Below are 25,180 nucleotides of genomic sequence, written 5' to 3' on the forward strand. Positions count from 1 at the left end.
AGCATACCTGGAATGCAGATGGATGACTGTGACTGAGGTCCCATTGGGAAGATACTATGTCAACAGACTTTTTAGCCATATTAAGTAAATTCATCCAGCCTTGGAAAAGAGACAAATGGGCCGGTGCACTGTCTGAATAGTTTATGCCTTCAGGAATATTTTCCACAAGAGCAACCCTGAGAAGACACAAAGAAAGGAAGACAGTTTACAAAACTACTCAACTGATTTAAATTATTCCAATTTCACAAGGGTGTAAGTGTTGGTTTCTTATAGTCCCCCCTGCCCCAATCCACCTCTGGTCTTGGAAGTATTTTACTTCCAAGGCATTTTAAAGGTATGTATTGTCGCATGCTCGATACATTTATATATTTATAAAAACATTTATATATTTTTCTTTACATCAGTTATTTAATGTGTCAAGAGATTTGGGGACCCACAATAGTAAAAACTTTATTTTGTTCCCACAGCAGATTTAGATGTTAAAAAAAGATCTGATTTAGTAGCATCTATCTGGATCTTGGAAAACCTCTTGAAATAGTTTCCTATAATTTGCTGACACTTTCCAACTACGTGTGGCTAAACATGTCAGAGAGTGTAGAATTTGTTCTAAAAATTGCTCATGATCCTCCCCTCTCTGTCAGGGAGGAGGTGATGCATCCAGCTTACACATTCATTGCTTAACTTTTCATAGCTATTGGTCTTTTCTTTTTCTTACTTGGAATGACAAAGAGAAGGAAACTCACGTAGTTATTAGGACTCAAACTCTGACTCAAAAATATATCAAGTCCTAGCACCTAATTAAAACAACTTGTATTTCTTAGCACACTTAGTTCCTCAAGTGCATAGTCAATTCATATGCCCCCTATTTTTTCCTATTATGATGCCCATATTTCTGTGAAAACCCTGCTGTCTTCTTCACAAGAATATGCACACTCTACCATCCCCTGGTTTTCATATCTTGCACGCCAAAATGCTTGGATGAGTCATGTCACTCCAATCTTCCCTTCCTTCAGTCCCAGATGCTCCCTGCCCCCTGCTCTATAGCCCACCAGTAAGAGATCTTAGGTTGATAGGTCCTAGGGATTCAGTGGTAGCTCTTTATGCATAGAATTCCCTCCCCCATGAACCACTGGTGACTTTTAAAAGACCTCTTAAGATGTTTTTATTTCAATCTGATTTTTATTAATTGTTGCCATTTTCAGTGAATTTCAATTTGATCTTATATGCTTTTATGTTTGCTGTGTAACTGCTTTGTACTTTTGCCCTTTGAGAATAATAATCCTGAAAATAAGTTTGTAAACCTTTTAATAAAATAAAATAAGCCACACCAAGTAGCTCCAGATTTGCAGAAACAGAAAAGGAACAGCAAAACACCCTGTTCATCTGGCCAGCCACCTTGAAAGTATACTGTCTAGTAGCAGCTTTAATAAAAATGGAGTGGATAGTTGTAATTTCACCAGAACAGTTTCTAGAGAAAGTGTGCTTGCTCATTTTCTGTTTCTTTATTTTAAATGCTACATTTGAAAAACAAAAGTTACCTCAAGGCTGGCCATAAATATTTTAAATAAATATTATAACTAGCTCAGAGGGGTGTTACAATGATATATGAAATGTGTTCTGAAAAGAGCTATTAAAATAATAAACTTGAAGTGAATGTAGGAGGGCTCAATAAATAACATACATGAGTACACAATTGGTACACAATTGCAGTGCTATGACGATTGGTTCTCATCTGAGAGACCAGTTCACATTCCAGCTCATCTAAGGACATACGAAATAGAGATTAATACCTTTCTGTAAAAATAAAATAAAATAGAGCATCTTATATGAGCACTTTCAAAAATAAACATACTAGAACTATAAATAATGTTGCTGGTAAAATTATACTTCCAGGTTCTTCTGCAATGGTGAACCTGTTAATTTTTCTCTCACGTCACAATGAGTTGCTGGGTTTTGTATGAAATTTAAAACCAGAGAAGTCTCATGGGAACAGTTCAGTCTCATCAGCCATGTCACAACAACTAACCTTAACAAAAATTGTGGTTTAAAAGAAAAAGAAAAAACGGAAGAAAAGGCTGCTCTGCTCAAAAATATGGCAACAAGTAGAAGGCCTTTAGAAGGATGAAGCTGTTTAATACATAACTTGTTCCGTTTTCCCATTATCTACTTAAACCCTCAGAACATTCTTGTGACGTAAACAGACGAGCATTATCACCCTCACATAATAGATTGGGAAACAGAACAGAAAGGTTGAGCAAGAGGGACAGTATGTGACCTAGAATTTGCACTTCTGTTCCAGGATAAAAATAGAGAGCAAGTTTATCTCTACCAACCTTATTGAAAGAATAATGGAACAATGGAACTAGGCCTCCGTAGGAATAACATTTGTCCTCTACAAGAAAACTCAGGATTACTTATAATATGGCTTTTCCTCCACTCCTGCAGAAAACTGCAGATAAAATAGCTCAATTGGCTAAAGCGTGGTGCTGATAACACCAAGGCTGCAGGTTTGCTCCCCCTCTGGGTCAGCTGTATATTCCTACATTTCAGGGGGTTGGACTGGATGATCTTCAGGGTTCCTTCCAACTGTATGATTCCATGAAAATGGGGTTTATGCTCAAATATATTCTGGGGTCACACACACACACACACACACACACACACACAGTATATGAATTATATGGATATAGATATTTATCAGTATATCACAAAGCAATGGGCAAAAAATTATAGTTAATTTTGTTAACATGAAATGAGGGTTTAATTATCAATCATGTGTCTTTGTTACATTTTCAGCTGAGTATCTGGATGTCAAACTACATGTGTCTGCACTTCTCCCTCACTTTAGGAATTGTATGCTGCAGACTATTTCTTGACAGCTGGAATTTGCTATGGATTAAGTCAACAAATGTTACACAACATATATAAGTGCTTTGCCATGTTATTAGGCGGTAACACATGAAATATTCCTACCATGTAGATATTCTTACTTGAGTTAAGTTATATAGCTCCCTAGGAAATTACCACTGTTGGGTAGTCACCGCTCGCAGGCATTTGAATGTCATTTCAGTCATGTAAATCGGCAAAAGTTGAACTATATGCAGAAACCTCTTGAAATATGCTCAGGTGAAATGGCAGTTTGGAATATGAAAGCTCCATGACTTAAGCACATTAGCTATTTAATCTGTTGGCATTCTGTTAGGCTTAACTTTACAAATGGCTTTTAAAACAAGCATCACTTTTTTCTGTGCATACTTTCCGTCCTGTTCAAAAAACTGTTTATATGAAGTAGTGATAAATTGTTTTCACTGAACAAGAAGGGGGATATTTATTACAAGAGAAATTAGATATATGCACCAGTTGACTGTCACAATCAGTATTCATTCTACAGTGAGCTGGAGCATGTCAAATACTAAATGCTTCAGAGGCAAAAGGTTAAATGCTGTTACAAATATCCTGCGCTCAGGGCTGTCTTTGTACGCAAGATATACAAGCCTTGGGCACCTGTGAGAAATCTATTTAATGGACAGTATTAGGGATGTTTCTGGCACATAATCAGTCCTCTTTTTTCTTCCATCTGCAGGATTGTAAACAGCAACCCAAAATGCTCAGAATAATCATTACTAAGCACAACGGGTTGGATCCAGACAGACTGAAATCCCACTTACCTGTGATTAAGCCCCTTTGAATTCACCAGGACTTACTGCTGAGTAGACATGGTTAGGACTGTAAGTAGATGCAGTGAAATCACTTAAGTTCCATTGATTTCAGAGAGTCTATTCTAAGCACGACTAAATCTGAATCCAATGAATATTCTGAGCACTGATTCCAACCTAGTATATTGAATGGCAAAGGTTCTTTCTTTCATGGTGTGCATTTTTATACAAAGAATATAGCAACACACATATAATGAACCTTAATATATAAAAGGTAAAGGACCCCTAAGTCCAGTCCAAGGCGACTGGGGTGCAGCACTCATCTTGCTTCAGGCCGAGGGAGCCGGCGTTTGTCCACAGACAGCTTTCAAGGTCATGTGGCCAGCATGGCTAAACAGCTTCTGGCACAACGGAGCACCATGATGGAAGCCAGAGCGCACGGAAACACCGTTTACCTTCCAATGGCAGTGGTACCTATTTATCTACTTGCACTGGTGTGCTGTTGAACTGCTAGGCTGGCAGAAGCTGGAACAGACCAACAGGCGCTCACCCCGTTGTGCAGATTCAAACTGCTGACCTTCCGATCAGCAAGCCCAAGAGGTGCAGTAGTTTAAACCACAGCGCCACCTGCTCCCTTATACCTTAATATATATTAACCCTACAAGTGCCATAGATACCTATGGTAGGTCTCAGGACATAACAGCCTTAATGGTTATAATATTTTCAAACGTAGGTGCTTTACGTGGGGTCAGGCAAAGTTAAGGACATCAGGACTCTGGACAGTTCCCAGTGGACCATGTTGGCCAACCTGTGAAAGATTTGTCTGCTAAGAGCTAGAACCATTTGAAGCCTTATGTAGGTTGGCGAGTCCTGTAATGTGGCTGCCTCACTTACCTGAGGAGCTGACTCTGGTGACTTAAATGCCATTTGTTTAATTCTGTAGCTGCAGAGGAGTCAACTTGTGGGGCCATGGGGGCCAGACCATCACAAAGTTGATGGACATTCCCATCCAAATAGTGTGTGCGCACTGTGTCATGTGATTGATTATGCAGGGTGGGGCTTACCTGTGCCCCCACAATATTTTATTCAAGTTGGCACCCCTGTGCAGATGTCAACTTTATGCTATCAAAGAGATAAGGATGTTGCTGAGGGATTGTCCTGTGAGTCTGAGGAAGGCAGGAGAGCTGTCTCCTCAATTCTGGAAAGTCTAAGAGAAGCTGCTCTGCCCGCCCCCGAGTGGTGTAGCTGGTAGTTCTTGCTCATCTGTGCCTTCCTCAGGATACTGCAAGGGGCTAGGTTCTGGTATCATGATGCCACAACCCCACTCCTCAAGTTGGTGCAGAAGAATCTGGCAGACATGTTTTGGAGAAGTTAACACTCATTTCCTCAATCCCAACCCAATTAGGCCATCATTCTGTACCTTAAGTGCAAATGAACCTCTTGGTCTTAGGCAGATATCTTTCCCAACCATGCTACTAAGACACTTTCTGTTGGCGAGAACAAGGATAAAATTGCGGCATTATACATGCACACAAATGTTCTGCTGCTGAGCTATGTGGTTAACCTGCAAGAATTTTCTCAAGAAAATCACAGTCAACATTACTGTAGAAGCAAGGAACCTCAGGCATTAATTTATCTGTCATCCAACTTAACAATGCCTTTGGAATAGGGAATCAAGTTATCAAGTCTGTTTGTATGGATATTTCATCTGTAAGTGTTAGCAAAATACCAGCATGGAGTTTAAGCTAAGTGCAATTTGTCCTTCACATTTACCATAATATAAATGGGCAGAGATGCTATTTTTTAAGTTGAACATTAAAACTTTGAAGTGGTAGCATATTTAAAGCAGCATTTGTTTTTATACCTGCATGCAATTATACATGGTCATGAGTCCTCAGGGTGCATTTAAATATACCATTAATGCTGACATATTACACCATAATGGACGCTTTCATGTCACTTTTGTTTCAGTCCCATGCTTTTACTGATTTAAGATTTTAAAGTCGGGAAAGGAGCAGGGAAGCAATAGCTTGGGAGGGAGAGGTGTGGGCATACGTTTAAGAGCAATATTAGGGAATACAAGCGAGAGAAGAGGGAACAGCAGTGCTTATTTTCTTTCAGTTCAGCCTCAATGGAAAGGAACACTATGGAAAGTTCCCATGGAATTGGGAAGCCCTTGTACATTTGGAGGATGTACACTGGTACCCTTGTGAAAAATGAAAATAGAATTTTAAATATTTTAAGGTTTGACAAGGGGCACATGTATTAAATGTACGTGTGAGGGGGTGAAGTGGTGGGTGATCCACTTGCACTAGCCAGAGCAGAAGGCTGGAGAGATGTGTTTATTTCTCTTTGGCCTGGTAAGTCTTGATTTTATTTTATTTTTAAACCTGCTTTGAAACCAATGGGTATAAATTACCCATGCCAGCTCTAGGTTTGCCTAGGTAATAGGCCTGGTGTTGGGGCCTCTTGGGGGAATGCGTGGTGGGGCTTTGGATCTAATGGATGCATGTCCTCCTCTGCTCCGCCTCTCTAATACTTAACCCAAGCTACAGCTAGCAGAAAAACACAGGCACTACTAGATCTACACCTGTAGAGTTTTCTGTGGGCATAGCAGGTTATGGCAGATAAGTTCCTTCAGAGCTCATCTGCATCATCCCAACCCTCTCCAGCCAGGAGATCTGGCAGCTAGCATTATTATTATATGATGTGTGCACAGAAGGTCTTTTTCACCCCCTGGCACCTGCAGAGCTGAGGAGGGAAATCCCTGCCTGAAACCCTGGAGAGCCATTTTCTGTTAGGGAAGGCAATGTTGAGTTAAATGGACCCAATGAACTGATTTGGTATAGCTTCTTATGCTCACCCACCCCCAAAATATAATAACTGTAAAGCAACCAAAGAAATAACATATGAGGATTATTGCTCTCTCCTGGACTGTTTGGCATTTTGAAACTGTACGTTCCAGCTGTATGTGTGAAGCTTCATGTTCACCAGGGAATATGGAGCTGTTTTGTGCCTCTATCAAAAGAAAAATTATCACTTTACTGTTGTCTGCACAAAATTGTTTTAATAAACATTATTATTTCCCTGCACAAAGTGTGTAAAGATGGGCAATGGATTATTGCCGAAGGTTTCCAGGGAGAAAAGTGAAGACATGTTCATGAGTAAAACTCTGAGCCAACTGTACTATACACCACAGGTTAGACAAAAAAGAGTAAATTTTATATTTGAAAAAGAACAGGAACAAGAACCTTCATAAGCTGTCAGGTCAGTGAAACCTGTGCTGCAGAACACATTAAAACATTTTACCTTGCATGAACAATGGCAGAAAGGAGAAAAGCAACTCACTTGGTTTTATATTTTTAACGCTGTCACCTTGATCTGGAAACAGTCTGTAGAAGAACATTCTGGAAGCAGGAACATGCAAAAGCCACGTGAGTGGAGAAAAAATAAACCCTACACCCAGCACACCATCAGTGGCACAGAAAGCTATAGAGGATGCAGTTTCTGAGCCTGCTAAATGCATACAGATTTGTGACTGTGTGGAGATCTCTAGACCCAATCAGTTGTTAGATTAGGAAGAAGAAGCATGGCAGTGATAAGACACACTGGGTGTTCCTTTTCCTCTTAGTAAATAATCAGGAGTTTCCAACAGAACTAGTTCTTTATGTGGTAAAACATGTAGTTAAATACAAATCTGCAATCAGATTTTTTTTTTAAAAATCACAGATTTATAAGAAAGTAGGACAGAATGGACTTATTGAACAAACCACATGTGAAATTGACATGGACTAGGAATGGACAACAAAGGTCCGTATGGTAAAAGCTATGGTTTTCCCAGTAGAGATGTATGGAAGTGAGAGCTGGACCATAAAGAAGGCTGATCACAGAAGAATTGATGCTTTTGAATTATGGTGCTGGAGGAGACTCTTGAGAGTCCCATGGACTGCAAGAAGATCAAACCTATCCATTCTTAAGGAAATGAGCCCTGAGTGCTCACTGGAAGGACAGATTGTGAAGCTGAGGCTCCAATACTTTCGCCACCTCATGAGAAGAGAAGACTCCCTGGAAAAGACCCTGATGTTGGGAAAGATGGAGGGCACAAAGAGAAGGGGACGACAGAGGACGAGATGGTTCGATAGTGTTCTCGAAGCTACCAGCATGAGTTGGACCAAACTGAGGGGGGCAGTGGAAGACAGAAATGCCTGGAGTGCTCTGGTCCATGGGGTCACGAAGAGTCGGACACGACTAAACGACAAACCAACAAAAGGAATGGACTGCTCCATCTGTACTGGGAGCAACAGCTATATAGATTGTATTAGTTCCTCAGGTCACTGTGACTGGCTTCGCTGAAAGAAAGTAATTCTTTCAACAGCAGAGCAATGTGCTTGGTAATATGCTGCTCAGGGATCCGCCACACTTCCATGTGCCCTTAGGTTTTCCCCTGGAAAAGCCCACAGTTTAGTGCTGAATTGGAATAACAGCAATTGGGAGTTCCACGGATTGCCATTTGTTCTGATACAGCACTAAAGAGCGGGTTTTCTAGGGGAAAGCGGCAGGGCAAATGCAAAGATGCTCAGATCTGTGCTTTCTAGGCACAGGACAAGCAGAAATATGGATGAGCCCTCAGAGAGCAGTCAAGTTGCTGCATTTTGCACCAGTTGCAGTTTCTGGATCAAACTCAAGGCAGCCCCACATAGAGTGCATTGAAGTAATCCAATCTGGAGGTTACAAGAGCATGGACAACAGCAGTCAGGCTGTTCTGAACCAGAGTAAGCCATAGCTGTCATGCAACTAAAGTGGCAAAGGCACTCCTAACTGCCAAGGCCACCTGGGCCTCTAGTGACAAAGATGAATCCAGAATCACATCTAGACAATGAACCTACTCCTTCAGGGGGAGTACAACCTTCCTTCAAAGCAGACAACTGACCAAATATCTGGACTCAGGACCAGCCCACTCACAGTACCTCCATCTTGCCAGGATCCAAGCCCACTGCTGTGTCTAGGTGACCATCCAGGGCTTGCACAACCTCTGCTAATTTAGATGCCACTGAGAATGTTTCAGGGGGTTTCCAAAGGGTCTAAAACTCCCTCGTCTTCAGTAAATGCCAACATATACAATACAAAAAAAGCTTCAATCAACAGCTCCTTGAAGATGCAATGTATGCAAAGAAGTAGGCCACCATGCACTAGGCACCATTGTGTGGTCTCACTCATGTGCTCACACATGTGTGCATCCCCATGAGTAATATGGAGCTTTCAGCAACAAGGAGGACCACTGTGGTACAGCCCCTGCTAATATATGTGTGTTCTGAATCTACCCCACTTGGCCACTTGTCTTTGAAGACAGATACTAAAGGAATTTTCACATACAAGGCTTAAATAACCTTTGGTATTTTTTTCCTGGAGTTATTCATGTGAATGTGTATTTAATAATTAGGTGGAACATATATTTCTGTAATATGAATGTGAAATCTGGTCTAAGATTACCAGACACCCCCTTTTCCCAGGGACAGTCCCCGGATTTACAAATCAGTCCCCTGACAAAATTCATCTATTTAGTAGGAAGTTGAAAAGTGTCCCCAGATTCATTGAAAAAAATCTGGTAACCTTAATCTGGTCAGACTGTAGACAATATGCACCAGCTGACACTTAAGGTGGTGTATGAAAATGCTCTCCATCAACATAAAAAAGAGTTAAATGGCTTGTGGATTGGGCTGTCAGGTGAGAGACATTTTGGCAGTAAGTATGGCATTCTGATTGTTGCAAACATTTTGCCAGCACAGCACAATACAGTACTATCTATTCACTTCGCCTTTCCCCCTGTGAAAACAGTCAAACAATGCTCATACTCTACTTATAACCTTGTAACGTTTTAATTTTCCCTCGCATATTAATATTGCTGCCACCCCAAAAGAGAAGTTTTGTTTGTTACCTCTTACCGACAGTTATTTCGACAGTTCTTTTCTGAAAGACCATCCTCATCTTCTCCAACAATATCCACAGCTGAAAATATCAGTGCAACGAGAATTGCAAAGCAGCAAACCAGTGCAAAGATCACAATGCATTTTTGCTGGGACTGAAAGAGATTAAAATGGAAATAATAAAAATGCTGGGAAGTGAAGTAATAATATCACAATTGTTATAAAAGCCTTTATGTCATAAATGTAGGCATAACCATTTTATTGAATATATATTTTTTCCAAAATGCAATTGGTTTGATCAAGGAGGTTTCACAAAACTAATAAAACACAACAAAGTAGTGTCATAAGCCTGACAGAAACATTTACATCCCCTCCCTTCTCTTTTTGTCTCAATACAATTGTATTAAAATAAGTTCTGCATATATTACTGGGAGTATTTTTTATTAAGCATCGCATACACTAAAGTATGATATGGAACAAAGCTTTTTAAATAAAACTTTTCAATCATCCCAAATCTGAGGTGAAAATTGAATCACTGGCACCAAGGTGTGAGCGCACAAAAGAGTACCTTGAAACTGAAAGATGAGCCCTATGATAACAAATCCTGTCTATAAAAATAATTTTAAGTATGCAAGAAGAATAAATAATAGAGCATAGGATGCTCACAGGGAGGTGACAAAAAATCATTCTCATGCCAACCTCTCTTACCTTATGGGAGCATCACACTAGATAATGTGGTTGTCACACAACAAACTCCATTGCTTGTTCAAAAATAGACCAACTGAGTTCAAGGACAATTTTACATAAAGTAATGTGAGAAGTGTATACTTCTTTCCATAAAGAAAAAGAAGGAAAAACAGGGGCTACTGATAATTATCAACTCAATCCAGATGGATCAGGCATAACTGCAGACATAAACTAGATGTGCATCCAAGTGCATATCCGTATGAACAATTGAGGGTAGGTACATCACTGTTGACAGTGAGACACACACACACACACACACACACAGCCTCTGAAGTCTTATCTTTAACTTGTGTTTCTTCATCTTCAGCCTACCTCATGGCTATTTAAAGATTATTTGCATAATCCTGCAACAAGTTCATGCAATTCAAAAAATATATTGAACTGCTGTATTTCCTGTTAAAAATGAACTATCATGAATTAACAACAGAAGCTCAAGCACAATATTTTAATATATTAGGGGCAAATAGAGGCCATAAAAATCAATGAAATTTTGTACTTTATTTTTACAGATGAATTCACCCACTGTACAGAGGTATTATGTATTACACTTGAAATGGGGTCAGTGTTATGTTCTTGTTAAAGAGAGACAAAAACATGCTCCGCCAACTTCCTGACTGAATTACTACAATCCGAGAATTAAATAATGTAGAAATCAAAATTCCTTAGCCTGGAATAATTATTGCAGATATCCGCTTTAGCTACTTCTTATTCCTTCAAATGGCACTATCCTGACACAATGAAACTAGTACTGGTGCTGCAATAGAGTGTTGATAGCAAGACAATTAAAGTAACTAACCGTCAAGTTCAGACGTTTCCCATCTATATATCCCCAGAGTGGATAGCTCTTCCTTCATATAGGTGGGACACTGCCCACTATAAAGCCCCCTGCCCAAGTTATAACCAAGTCTAAGTAGGACCAGAACCACCACAAAACAATGCCACCAGCCCCTAACTCGGACAGCAGCTCCAGAAGGATACAATGGCCGATGGTATCAAAAGCCACTGAAAGGTCGGGGAAAATTAACAGGGACACATTTCCTTTGCTTCTCTCCCAACAGAGGTCATCATACAATGTGGGAACTTATATAATTAACTACAAAGTTCCTTATTCAAGCACTGCCTAGATCCAAACCTGCTCAACTTCAGCAAAATAACAGGTTCATACACCTTTGGACTATAGCTGGGGACCTCCCTATGGCTGCACAGGTGAAAGGTAAGTCTTTATTAAGTAAAATATAAAACTGATTCCATGATCCTGAAAGGCAAAAGCCAATAGGAATTATATGGAAATTTGTACAAAGGTAATGACAGTCTAAACTGAACATCTTCTACTACTACTAAACAAATAAACAAAAAAAGCAATTAAAGTTGGATGTGTTCAGTTGTAGATTCATGCAAGCTTTCTTTCCCAATAAGTTCCCACCAAGATGCATTTATATTCTAGCCCTGTGAGTGATTCCTCATGTATTAAGTTAACAGGACAGCTTATATTTGAACATACTGGGGTCATGGTTCAGGATTGAGGGATATCATTGTTTCTCTGGATAATCTTTCATGGAAATTACTGGGCTTTAAAAGTTTCTCCTTTTTTTGGCAGATTTTGTGTAGTACCAAAAATATGGAAAAAAGAAACAACTGAAGAAGAACAAAAAAAAATTCAAACACTAGAAATACTTTTTTATGCTTACAAATAAACTAGATGTTATAATTTCTTAAGAACATAAGGGCAAGCCTCAAACATCACAGTCATAAGAGTTAGAGAGAGAAATCGAGCACTGAAAGAAAGAGGAAACTTGTGTGATGCTGCTTAAAGCTGCATGCTGGAAAAATACTAACAGAAACCCACAAATTAAAAATACGTAAATTTTTAAGACAGACTATTTTGCTATTGATAAGTCCAATTTATTATTTATAAACCCTTGTGGTCAACTGACCATTACTGCATCCTCCTGATAAATATCTTATTCCATCTTTTCATATCAGCACAAAGCAGAAATGTCCTTCTAAGGATACTTGCTGATGAGATTACAAGAATTATTTTAATTGCACACCTTCCATCTGAAAAAATTACTGACTGGTATGGCAGATGGCACTATAAAAAGTATCTGCTTCTGATTTTAAAAAAAATCATTTCAGCATCAAACATGCTAATTGCACTTTTTCAAAGCAACAAATGAGACATCTGGAAATCTGGAAATAGTTGCACATTGTTTGCATTAAAGTCAATGGATGGTTATTGCAGAGAAGTTGGTAAAATGTGGGCTGGACAAAGGAATTGAGGGGATGCTCATCAAATCTGCAGATGACACCAAACTGGGAGGGGTAGCCAATGCCGCTGAAGACAGAATCAGGATTCAAGACGTCCTTAACAGATGGGAGAACTGGGCCCAAACTAATAAAATGAATTTCAACAGGGACAAATGTAAGGTTTACACTTAGGCAAGAATAACCAGATTCACAAATATAAGATGGGGGACACCTGGAATACCTGTAGGACATGTAAAAAGGATCTAGGGATCTAGTAGACCACAGGCTTAACATGAGTCAACAGTGTGATGCAACTGCATCAACAGAAGTATAATGTCCAAGTCAAGGGAAGTAATAGTACCACTCTGTTCTGCCTTGGTCAGACAACACCTGGAATACTGTGGCCAGTTCTGGGCGCCACAATTTAAGAAGGATGTTGACAAACTGGAACATGGGCAAAGGAGGCTGACCAAGATGATAAAGGTTCTGGAAACCAAGCCTTATGATGAACTGTTGAAGGAGCTGGGTATATTTATCCTGGAAAAGAGGAGACTGAGAAGAGCTGTGATAGCATCAAGCTTGTTTTCTCCTGCTCCAGAAGGGAGGACCCGAACCAATGGATTAAAGTTACAAGAAAGGAGATTCCAACTAAATATCAGGAAGAACTTTCTGACAGTAAGAGCTATTTGACAGTGGAGGTTGTGGACTCTCCTTCTTTGGAGGTTTTTAAGCAGAAGTTAGATGGCTAACTGTCATGGATGCTTTAGTCGAGATTCCTGCATTGGACAAGATGATTCTCAAGGTCCCTTCCAACTTTACAATTCTATGATTTTATGAAAAGCAATATAAAAAAGAGACAGCAACAGAAATCAGCACAACGAACTTATAATCATGCTCATAAATAAGGGATAGTGAACTTGTGGCCTTCCATTTATTGTTAGACTACAATCACCCGTAACTATTGGCTGGGGTGATGCGAGTTGTAGTCCAAAACGTCTGGAGGGCGCTAGATTCTCCAGAAGTTACACAGGAATTTAACAGGCTCTGACCCAGACTCTCAATAGTGATAGGAGAAGAAGACAGAGCCGAGCCTTCAAAGATGACTTAAGTGGGAAGGCAGGGTCATAAAGGAGACAGCAGTCCTTTGTATTATTTTCAGTGTGCTAGACTGTATGTTGGGAGATATATAATGTTATTTTTTATGCCCCTGAAAAGGATCACAGTAAGTCATTAAATTACTCTTTTTGAAAAATAAAGGTGATCTACAGAAAATGCAGACATTCCATTAGCTTACAAAAAGACAGTCTGTGCAGTTGCCATAAATAGTATTGCAGTTAGTCTCATTCCACATCGCATCCATTAGCAATCTTTTAACCTTTAATCTCCCGTCTATTTCCACTTTATTTTAAGAACATTAACTGGCATACCAAGCATGACCAGTGTTCCTTTTAGCTACGTATCTTCTCCTAAAGTGACCAATACCATTTGCTCTAAATGGCTTCTTAAAAGATATCATAAAGAAGCTAGAGTAATTTATTTAAAATATTTGTGCTTAGCAAGGACACAGATCAATATTAGGGGGCCTAAAATGTAGTATTTGCACATTATATAAGATCCCAATTTGAACCTTGTAACCTCTGTTTAAGGGAAAACCAGTACTGCTCTTAACCTCCTAGATGTTTCAAGACCTTGCTGCTGATCAGGGTTGAAACCTGTTGGGTGGACAATTGGTCCGGATGCAATATAAGGGATCTCTATATAGTTTAAGTATGCAGACATCATGCTGCCAAATTGAACATGAATGCTTCTAAATACAATCCTACCATCCCAGTGACAGTCTGAATGTATGCTCTTTAGTGGAAATCTTTATACCAAACAGCTGCTTAAAAACGGTGTCAACATTTTCTTGTTCTGGCATCTGCTCTTCAGTAGACAAGCACATCACTCAGCTCAATGAAACTATATTAGCCATACTATATTAGCCTTATCTAGAATGGAAGCTGAGCACAGAAATCATCTGCGTCGAGCCACTAACCACAGCTAAATCTGCAACAGCTGTGTTAGCAAACTCCTGAGCATACCTGGTGGGTTCCTTTTCTCTTTGCTGGCTGCTGCTAGAGAGAGAGGAGTCATGTTGCAGTGCTCCGTGTGTGTTTATATGTAAATAAAGTATATTAGCTGAAATGCTGAGTTGCTGAGGTCTGTTATGCAAACTGCGAACACTCTGTGGATCCCTAAGTGTGCCAGTATCTGTTAGTATTGGTCACTGTGATGTTTGGGCAGAAGTATGAGTATGAGATGAGCTTGGTACAAACTCACTGGTGGATCCAATCTGATACACCCACCGTTCCTTTTGCACCATGATGACCTTGCTGCTGCCTCTTCCCCCCACCTTCTCCATCATGACATGCAGCAGTGACACAGACAACCAGAGGTCAGGTGAGTGCCTCCATCTCACCATCCACAACAGGATCCCCTTCAGGGTGTTACAAAGTCTGCCAAAACTGAAGACAAATAGACCCAGGTGCTATTTTTGTGGAGAGAGTAAACGGGATTCACTTTCCTCCATGATCCCTTATGGGAGAGTGGAATTTGTCTCTTTCTTAACTTAAAAGACATGGAAGACTGGTGTTTATTCTTGCTTGCACAGTTTTTAAAATTTTGCAACTTTACACCAAACTTCATTTCTGGTGTTGTTTATCTCCTACAATAGGCCTTTACAGGTTTAAAACAAGGCTGGCAATAGGAAGCTGTCTTAGAATGCTGCCTGTGGAATTCTGAAGATCTCTGGCATAGTTTTGTTTTTTGTTATATCTGACCAATGTAGATAGGATTTTTTTAAAAAACAAACAAACATAAACTACATCTTTAACTTTTTTAAAAAATCATCTGCTGCAGTGCTTTAACAACAACAAAAACCCAGGCAACCTTTTGGATAGCTTCACTTCTTGCAAAGCCTAGTGGTCTAGAAAACCCCCCTGAAATATACAGTACTGTAAAGGAACTATATCACTGAAAAGGACAGAAATAGAATTACACAAGGTTTTGGAGGAGGAGGGAAATGTTACTCAGTGGGAAGTTATTGAGATTGCACTTTCACTTGGGAGGGGGAGACCCCCGAATCCCCCAGTTTGCCTGTTATTCCATTCATATAGAGAGCTAATACACACCCTGAAGGTAAAGGTAAAGGTACCCCTGCCCGTATGGGCCAGCCGTGACCGACTCTGGGGTTGCGTGCTCATCTCGCTTAAGAGGCCGGGAGCCAGCACTGTCCGCAGACACTTCCGGGTCACGTGGCCAGCGTGACGAAGCTGCTCTGGTGAGCCAGCACCAGCGCAGCGCATGGAAACGCCGTTTACCTTCCCGCTATAAAGCTGTACCTATTTATCTACTTGCACTTAGGGGTGCTTTCGAACTGCTAGGTGGGCAGGAGCTGGGACCGAAGGATGGGAGCTCACCCCGCCGTGGGGATTCGAACCGCCGACCATACGATCGGCAAGTCCTAGGCACTGAGGTTTTACCCACAGCGCCACCCGCGTCCCAATACACACCCTAGTATATACCTAAAAGAAACATGGATCAGCAGCTAGCCCCCCCCCCCATGCTACACTGGTTGTGGGAAAAAATCAGGGAAATTTCCACAGCATGAAAGGTGTCTGCCATTTCAAGGAAAACATCTTTGTCATGTTAGCATGCTAGACCCTAGGGGCACCTCTATCTATTGCTATTTCTATAATAAATTATAGGGTTGAGGGTGTAGAATTTAGTGCTGAACTAAACTGCTTTTGAAGTGCTACCAGAGTTTAGTTAAGATAAATTTATCTCCTAACACTTCAAGCAGGACACTGATATAAAACTAAAATTAGATCAGCACTCGGGCAACTATCAACTGAGGTCTTCACTAACTGCAGCATGAAGGAGGCACTACCTTCCAATGCACTATTGAAACAATATGGCCATTGTTTATGGTTGGTAGTTAAAACAGTGTGCGTGCGTATGAGAAGAGCCATGCTGCATGGGCCTAAAAATCTAATCCACCACCCTACAGTAACAAACCAAATGCATATGAAAAGCCCACAAACACTTAAGGGCAATAGGCTTCTCCTGTTGTTACCTAGTAACTAGTATTCAAACTCTTAAACAGAGGTTGGCTGGCCATCTGTCATGGATGCTTTAGCTGAGATTCCTGCATTGCAGGGGGTTGGACTAGATGACCCTTGGAACCCCTTCCAGCTCTACAATTCTCTGATTCTGTGACTTACAGTTCTGAACCTGGAAGCTGCATATAGCCATCGTGACTAGCATCCACTGATATTGCCCCATGACTAAATAAAGTACAATATCTTGAAGTATGTTATGTGTGGCTTGCTGTCAGATGAACTAGTATCAGAGTTAAAAATGACTATAAGCCCCGTATCTGAATTATATTGTGGATTATGACATGGTAAGTTCTTATATTTTTAATATAGAGGAAGCTTGTTAATTTGTCATTTTAATTGTTTTGTTGTGTTTTTCATATAAATTGCCCTGGGAATTTGATTGAAGGGTTGGGTCGAGGGTATATAAAAGTAAAATAAAACTAGCTCTGTTTCTCTCTCACACAACACTGAGAAACCTTCCTTTCAGCCTTTAGAATTAACATCCTCTATACAACTATTCTGAGCGTGTGGCCTTGAGATTACTGTACTCAATGCTTTTATCTGCCTTCAATCTTGTTCTTCCCTAAGCTCTGTTGTTGTTTTTTCTTGCCCACCAAGAACAAGAGTTAAGAGGATCCCCTCTCAGGCTATGTGTTGGTTACCATAGCAACTCCCTATATTCTCAGTCTTCAGAATACTACAGTACAAGTTTGGTTCCTATAACAACATTATAAAGGCAATAAAAATGAATCTGAATCTCAGGTAACTTGAGAATGAAGTAACAAATGCTACAGGAGAATTGGTATTTGGAGAAATGCCACTTTGAGGAACAGAGTTTCAAAACATAAAAGAAACATCTTTCCAGAACAGCAGTGTAGAAAAGCTCCTGGAGTGTTTTAGGCCAGAATATTTTATCTGTCTGGTAGCAATAGCAAATAAGAAAGACAACTGGACTATTTCTTAAGTTACTTGTGAAACCTAAAAAATCTGATGAATGTTTCTTTTTCCCCTAACACAAACACTTTACCAAGAATAAATCCCAGGTCATATATTTTAATTGTTTTCCTTTAATGCATGGTATTTCAGTCTGTCCCAATAATTAAGAATAATAATTTAGATATTGCTTAAACACAGAAAGAACGTATACACATCCAAAGGAAACTCAGTCTTATGCTTCCTGCCCTGCCCATCCTCTCTCACCTATGCACACATGGATGGGAATCACTTGCTTCTGGTGCAATCTCATACTGCTTATTATTGCAGATCTTTCCCATCAAGTTCCACAAAGTGCAACACAAGGAAACCTACGGTATACTCCATGGGTAGGCAAACTAAGGCCTGGGGGCCGGATCCAGCCCAATTGCCTTCTAAATCCGGCCTGTGGACGGTCCAGGAATCAGCGTGTTTTTACATGAGTAGAATGTGTCCTTTTATTTAAAATGTGTCTCTGGGTTATTTGTGGGGCATAGGAATTCGTTCATTCCCCTCCCCCAATATAGTCCGCCCCCCCCCCAAGGTCTGAGGGACAGTGGACCAGCCCCCTGCTGAAAACGTTTGCTGACCCCTGCTATACTCCATATTCATTTGGCCATTCATTGCAAACACCACGTCTTGTTGGATGCCACCTTTAATAAGCAATAGTAGCCACTTGATTTAGTTTGAGATACGAAAAGAGTGAGTTGGGAAAGCCTCTATCATTTGAAAGCTTCAAATATTCCATAGTACTCTCTCACAATCATGTATTTTATTCCTGGTATTATGTGTTATCTTCAACACATGAAGTTTCAGATCCAATGAATAAATGTAGAAGAGATGCTTTATTAACAAGCAAACACCCATCTATGTACAGTATCCATCAACTGAACTTAACCTTCTCTAACGGAAGAAGCTTACTGACCAGCTTGCTTTAAAGAGTCTATTCATCTCACAAAGATACAACAATGTATATCAACATGGTGTGTGTGTACAAAGAGGGCTGCACAACAGGGGAGAGGAAGAGACATGGAAACGGCAGTGATCTGTGTACAAGGGAGAGTTGAGAAAAGGGGAACAGTGGAGGGGAAAAGTGAGTGAAGGTGAACACGAGAATGCAAAAGGGGGGTTACAAAAAAGAGGGAGTAGGAGGCATGGGGTTGGGTCTGAAGATGAAAGCAGGAGCATAGACAGATCTGAAGAAGAGGAAATGATAGTGGCTTTATAACTGGGCAGAAGGCAAAAAAGGGTGCAACGGCTGGACAGAGGAAGATGCAGGAAGTTACTATGGGGTGGTTTGTGTGCAAGGTGGAGGTTGCACAAAAAGAGGTGGGGGAGAATGGACATAGTCGTGAAAGGAAAAACAGGAGTGCAAAGTTGTGCTGCAAGAACAGAACAGATAAGTGGCTTCAGAAATGGGGTTGGGAAAGTGAAAAATGAGCTCTGTAGCTGCATGGGGTAGGAAGGGGAAGTTCTGAGGGGTTAATATGCGGTTAATGGCAGGGAGTTGGTGAGCAGAGAGAATGGGGATGCAGCCTCTAGTTATTTTATATTTTGACAGAAACTAAATATTGATTTAGTGCCATAGTATTTGATATGATAAATCTTTCAAAAAAAACCACACAACAAATGCTGTCTTGAATGTTGCCCATGCCCTACACTTTCCATCACTTGACATAGGCTGCAATCCTATACATGTCTATTCAGAAGTATAGGATTCTGGTGTGTTGGGTATGAACGTTTGTACAGTGGTACCTCGGGTTACATACACTTCAGGTTACAGACTCCGCTAACCCAGAAATATTACCTCGGGTTAAGGACTTTGCTTCAGAATGAGAACAGAAATCATGCTCCAGCGGTGCGGTGGCAGAGGGAGGCCCCATTAGCTAAAGTGGTGCTTCAGGTTAAGAACAGTTTCAGATTAAGAACGGACCTCCAGAACGAATTAAGTTCTTAACCCGAGGTACCACTGTATATCTTTGGACAAGTATCCATAAAAATAGATATTAATTCAAAGAAGAAGTAAGCTTCATTGAGTTCAATGAGGCTTACTCTCAGGTAAGTGTTATAGGCTTGCAGTCTTGAGGTCACAGTTCACTTTAGCTTAAAAAATGATTTCGCTGCAACTTTACGCTCAACATTTATTTTAACATTATTTGTTGGTCTTAGCACAACACTTAGTACAATGACCAAGTACAATATTTTTGGGAAAGCACTACTGTAAAACACTCTAGTCTCACTGTGTTAGGGTCTACTATGCAAGCAGAAAATTTAAATCCTTCAAGAAAGACAGGATTCTTAAACATTCAAAGCAGGCTTTATTCACTTCGAGTAAACAGTCAGAAGGGCTTAGCTTCTGCCAAAACAACATGTTGGCATTCCAACAGCTTTTTTATTATCTGTTTCCCTTCTTCTACTACATCCACTCTTAAATCCAGCCATACCTTGACAAATGCCAGCTAATTTATTGGGCACTGCATTCCTGGAATCTACTGAAACCACACCTGGAATGATGTGTATATGTGTCTGCACATATGCACTTGCATCAGAGGCAAAAAAATCTTTAAGATATTTATTTTATCTGGTGGTTTGCTTGATACATCCTGCACATTTAAAAAACATGCCACATATTTTCTTCTTTCATTTAAATGACAAAGAGAATAATATATTGTCAACTGTCCAATAAGCACATTTTAGTGCTTTCTGCTAAATGTTTGTGCTTTGTATTTCTTCTGCCTTGGTGCTCTTATTATTTCATTATCATATTTTATTCAAATAAATTATTAAAATAAAGGGTTAAATTTTCATATGGAAGACTGCCTTCATTGCATATTTAATGAAGAAATCCTGTGTTTTCCTATTCCAGTTAGGGTGGATACAAAAGCTTACAATGAAGGCAATGCAATTTTCTTTCTCCTGCCCCTAGTAATTATTTTACACCAAAGAGTCTAAAGATTTGTTTTGAAAGAAAACAGGCAAGCATTTCTTGCAGTGTGGAAGATACTTTTACTGCTCTGGGGTTTGGGGGGTTTGTTTGTTTTTTTCGCCAATTTTAAAAACATTTACACACCCTAAGCTGCATTTGAATACAGAATTCATCCACTCAAAGTCATATGAAGGTAGCAAAATCAATAGATGCCATTAAGCCACGAGAAATAAATCTACACCAGCGCTGTTCTTGGAACACTTGTTTTATTTACATCCGAATCTACCAAATTATACCTGACTATGTTACTGAGAACAGCTACACACCTGCTCTTCTGAATCAAGATTCCTTTTAAACAGCATTAGAAAAGCTTTTGTTAAACTGTATATTATCAGTGCCAGAGATATTTGTCACCAACTTGCCTTCCCCCTCCAATAGCATACTGATAGTGATACTGTTAGCCACTTGCAGCTTGGTTTAAATAACTGCACTCTGCTGTTTTCACTAGCAAGTTCTATACATCATATCCCTGTCTAGCTTGTAATATTTTTTCTTAGGCTGCTAAAAACCAAATTGCTTCTTACCATTCTGATCCAGTAGAGTCGAGCAGTGCTAAAGGAACTGTGGCTGTAGTGCTGCTTAGAGGATTCAGCGGAGGCTTTAGAGGAACAGAGTGTTTTATGTGTGGAAAACGCATCACCACCTATTATATTTCAGTCATTCAATTGCTAGCCTTGATGTTTTGGAAATCATCAGCCAATCCAGGCAAGGAAAAGGGAGGGCTTGGAATGTTCATATAGCATAGTTTTGTGCAGTTCGAAGAGGAAGAAGATACATCTTATTTGCATTTTTATTCACTGTGTGTAGAGAATGACTCCCTATTCTTTATTCAAAAGCAATTCACACATAGTTTTTAAGCTTCTTCAGTGGGTTGATTGAAAGCATGTATTATGCAGAATGGCACCGTGCCAGATGACACAAAGGTTTGCCACGCTACCCAAATCCTGACTTGCAGTGCTCAGTGGATCCAAACTTGATATTCTCCTAAATCCCCAGGGCCTCTAACTAAGCCAGAAAATGTGTTGGCAATCAAAATGTGCATCTACGTGCTACCAATTGGTTATTATTTTTTTCTTGCACTATGCTTCTATTTAAAATAAAATAAAAAATTCACCTGACAAATGCTAGCAATTAAATGACTCAGAAACTCAAGGGAATAAAAAACGACCCTGTATACCAAATAATTATCTGCTTTTGCTATGAGACAGTGTACTAACTGGTCAAAAGCCAAATGGCTTTGTGACAAACCATGTTTCTTCTTTGGAAATCTCAGAGTCAGTTGGGTGGCTGACATTGTCTGCTCTGATGCAAGAGAAGGCTGGGTGGAAAACAATAACCTTATGCTACAAGGAAGTATAAAGAATTAATTGTTCTTTTAAAAAAATGAACAAACTCCAGGGAAGCAGGCAGACTTTTGCCCTTTTAACACAACCATGCCCAAGTATGCTGAATGTACAACAGGCAGCAGGACTGTGATCACTCTACATGGGCCCTGTGCACTTGGGCTCAGCTATGTAAGATGCAACACAACATTGTGATGTCCACATACATAAAGCCTAACATATATATCTCAAAGCATACTGCCCATATTAGGGTAAGGATAGTAAGTTATCAGACCTAAGCACTTGGGGCTCTAACTGCAGGGACATCACTACACATTAAATTCAGTGCACATGGGTGTGACAGGCACAGATTTGCACAAGTGGGCAAAGTCTTCTGCTATTCCATATAAGTGCACCCCAATGAACTAAAAGGGCTATATTTTCAAAATAGCCAAGCCAAGGCACTAAACCTCAGAGGAGTCATAGAAAAATAAGCTCATAGTCAAGCATTCTATATTTTCCAATGAAACCCAAATGTTTGAACTTCTTATTGTCACATATTCGTTATGTGATGCTGATGCAAGCTGCTTGGACTGGAGCAATCACCCTTTCCCACCAATCCTGTCTATTGAGGCTAGGAGGGTCGAATAAGCAAACTGAGGTCCAAGATCCTGCCTGAAATAAGACATTGGCTTGGGGAAGTCTATTGCTCTTTTGGATTCTCTGGTTAGAGCTTAAAAAGCCTACATAGAAGGAAGTTGGAAACTTTGATCCTAGGCAAGTTTGCTCCTTGTTTTAAAGTCCAAGCATATGTGAGTGGAGACCCAGGGGTGGGGGTGGGGGTGGGGGTGGAAGCCTGCCACTCCATTTAAAAGGCAATATAAGAGCTCAGTAAGGGTTACATTAGACACAGGGTGTGGGTGGCTTTAAAACAGGATTAGACAAATTTATGGAGGATAAGGATATTAATGGCTACTAGCCATGATGGAGCAAGTCTTCAACCTCCACTGTCAGAGAGAGGATACCTCTGAACACCAATTGCTGGGAGGTGCAGGTAGGCAGAGTGCTGTTGCGCCCAGACCCTGGCTTCCCATGGGCAGAGTGCTGTTGCGCCCAGACCCTGGCTTCCCATGGGCAGCTGGCTGAGCACTGAGAACAGGATACTGGCCTGGATGGGACCAGCGACTCTTCTTATGTTCTTAAGAGGGCATAAAAGTGAATGAGCTGGGGGCAGGGGCAGGGGCAGCCCGGTTAATTTCGCTGCCCCCCCCCCCCCCCCGCTGAGAGAAGTAACTATGACAGAAGGAATTCCCTTCCAAAACAACGCAAAACACTTTTCAGTTAAGTGCTAATTATTTGTACAACTGCAAAGCTTAAGTGTCCACAGAATCTTTGCAAGGGAAGAGGATGGGAAGAAAGCCAGAACAAACTGGCTATGCCTTGGGAGCCTATTTGCATCTCTGGAATCTTTTTGGTTTCCAAGAAGTGCCTCCATGTCCAGTGTCCACCAGCTGCCACTGGGACCAGACTCTGAGTTTACGTTGTTTTTTTGTTTTTTAAAAAAGTAAGTTTCTAGCCCTCAAGGCCAGCTCAGAACTTCATGGCCACCATAACAACCATGGCTTGTCTCTAACATCAGTGGTATACAACTGACATAAAAATAAAGCATTTTGTACCCCACCCTTGTCTTTCTTGCTCTGGCCCTGCCAGAAGGGCAGGAAACCCCACAACTTCCTTCTCTTGCTGCTAAGGACAAGCACTGCCTGAGAGGATTTCCAGGAAACAGGAATAGCATTTGCAACAATACCAGCAAGGAAAATTCAGAAGTGAGCAAGCTGGTGCTTTTGCACAGGAACAGGAAGCAAGCTCAGCTCTCATGTGCTGTGGCCATTCATGTCTGCTGTCACATAACCCAGTTTGATGGTGGCTGACCTCCACATAAGGAACCTGCGACGCTCCCATTTAAAAGTGCAGTTGCTACTCTGGGTCCTAGCAGAGAGGAGCTCAGCCAAGTGAGTGAGTGAGCAGGTAGCCATCACATTCTAGAGTCAGGTGGCTGAATCACCCTACGGTCTTCATGGTCTTCCAGTTGCTGGGTTCCCAGGGCTTGCCTGGACAGATGTGCTCAGCATGTGGGCAGCAAGGAGCTGATGTGGTGGCAGCATCTTACCTGTTGGAGTCCTGGAGGGAGGGTGGACAGTGGGCCCCTTAGATGCCATCTGGCCCCTCCCTAGAATCAGGCCTTCCTATATTGGCCTGCCCATGTAATAAGATCAATAGGAAAGTTCCCCTGGTCATCCTGTTGATGTCAAGCACATTTTGTGGTGACCCAGGTCTTTTCAGTGGTGTTGTCTCAGCTATGGAACTCCCTTCCCTAAGTTTTGCCTAGCCCTGTAATTTTTTTTTAATTTTTTTTTGCTGCCAGCTGAAAACCCATTTATTCACCTGGACTTTTGTGGGAGTCAAATAGGATATGTTGTGTATTGATATTTTTTGATGCATATTAATAATAGAATCTTAGAATAGAATAGCAGAGTTGGAAGGGACCACAAGGGTCATCTAGTCCAACCCCCTGCAATGCAGGAATCTTTTACCCAACATGGGGCTCAAACCCACAACCCTGAGGTTAAGAGTCTCCTACTCTACCAACTGAGCTATCCTTCCTTTAACGATTTGCTGCTTTATTGGAGATTGGTCTTTTTTCTGTAACATGTCCTGGGATGATAGTAGGATGCACAGTGGAAAATAAATTATAATGACGGATGAATGAATAAACAAATCAACAAACAGAATTATCTCCATAATTATCACCTCCATTTAGAGCAAAACTGAAACTAATCTAGTACTGTTAACTTTATACCATTGTTTCCAAGTTACAGAATTGCATCTGAATCTTCATCAAAGCTTTGCGGGGACTTAAGCATTAGGTACTGAGCTGTTTTGTTGACCCCACCATTACATTCATGTGCATTTCTTCTGGGGCCATGCGCAACCATAATAGGAGACTCTTGCTTTTTGTCCAGGTATGTGTTCTGCAGGACAGCATTGGAATAAATGAAAGTGCCCTTGCCTTTATTAAGCAACTGGGCAGGATCTCAAATAATTTCATCATCGATAGCAAAGCTGTTCTTACTACTAAAGACAAGTGGGTGTTAGTGCAAATCCTAAAAGTATCATGTTAATCTAG

At 40.6% G+C, this 25,180-nt stretch overlaps 1 protein-coding gene across 3 annotated transcripts in view; it reads right to left on the reverse strand.

The window, feature by feature from the left end:
* The window catches only part of PLD5 (phospholipase D family member 5), an 87,315-nt gene that overhangs the window by 34,235 nt on the left and 27,900 nt on the right, over nt 1-25,180 (reverse strand). Inside the window, exons 1-3 of one of the 3 annotated variants that reach the window (XM_080997739.1) lie at nt 21,196-21,298; nt 9,599-9,735; nt 8-176 (exon numbers count right to left, since the gene is read on the reverse strand). In XM_080997739.1, the coding sequence (XP_080853865.1) occupies nt 8-176; nt 9,599-9,735; nt 21,196-21,198 (309 nt within the window). In that variant the 5' untranslated portion in view covers nt 21,199-21,298. Of the gene's footprint in view, nt 1-7; nt 177-9,591; nt 9,736-21,195; nt 21,299-25,180 lie in introns of those variants that run through there. The other 2 variants (XM_080997738.1, XM_080997740.1) reach the window with 2 other exon arrangements.

This window comes from Podarcis pityusensis (assembly GCF_964106645.2).
Source record: "Podarcis pityusensis genome assembly, chromosome: 3".
Taxonomy (NCBI): domain Eukaryota; kingdom Metazoa; phylum Chordata; class Lepidosauria; order Squamata; family Lacertidae; genus Podarcis; species Podarcis pityusensis.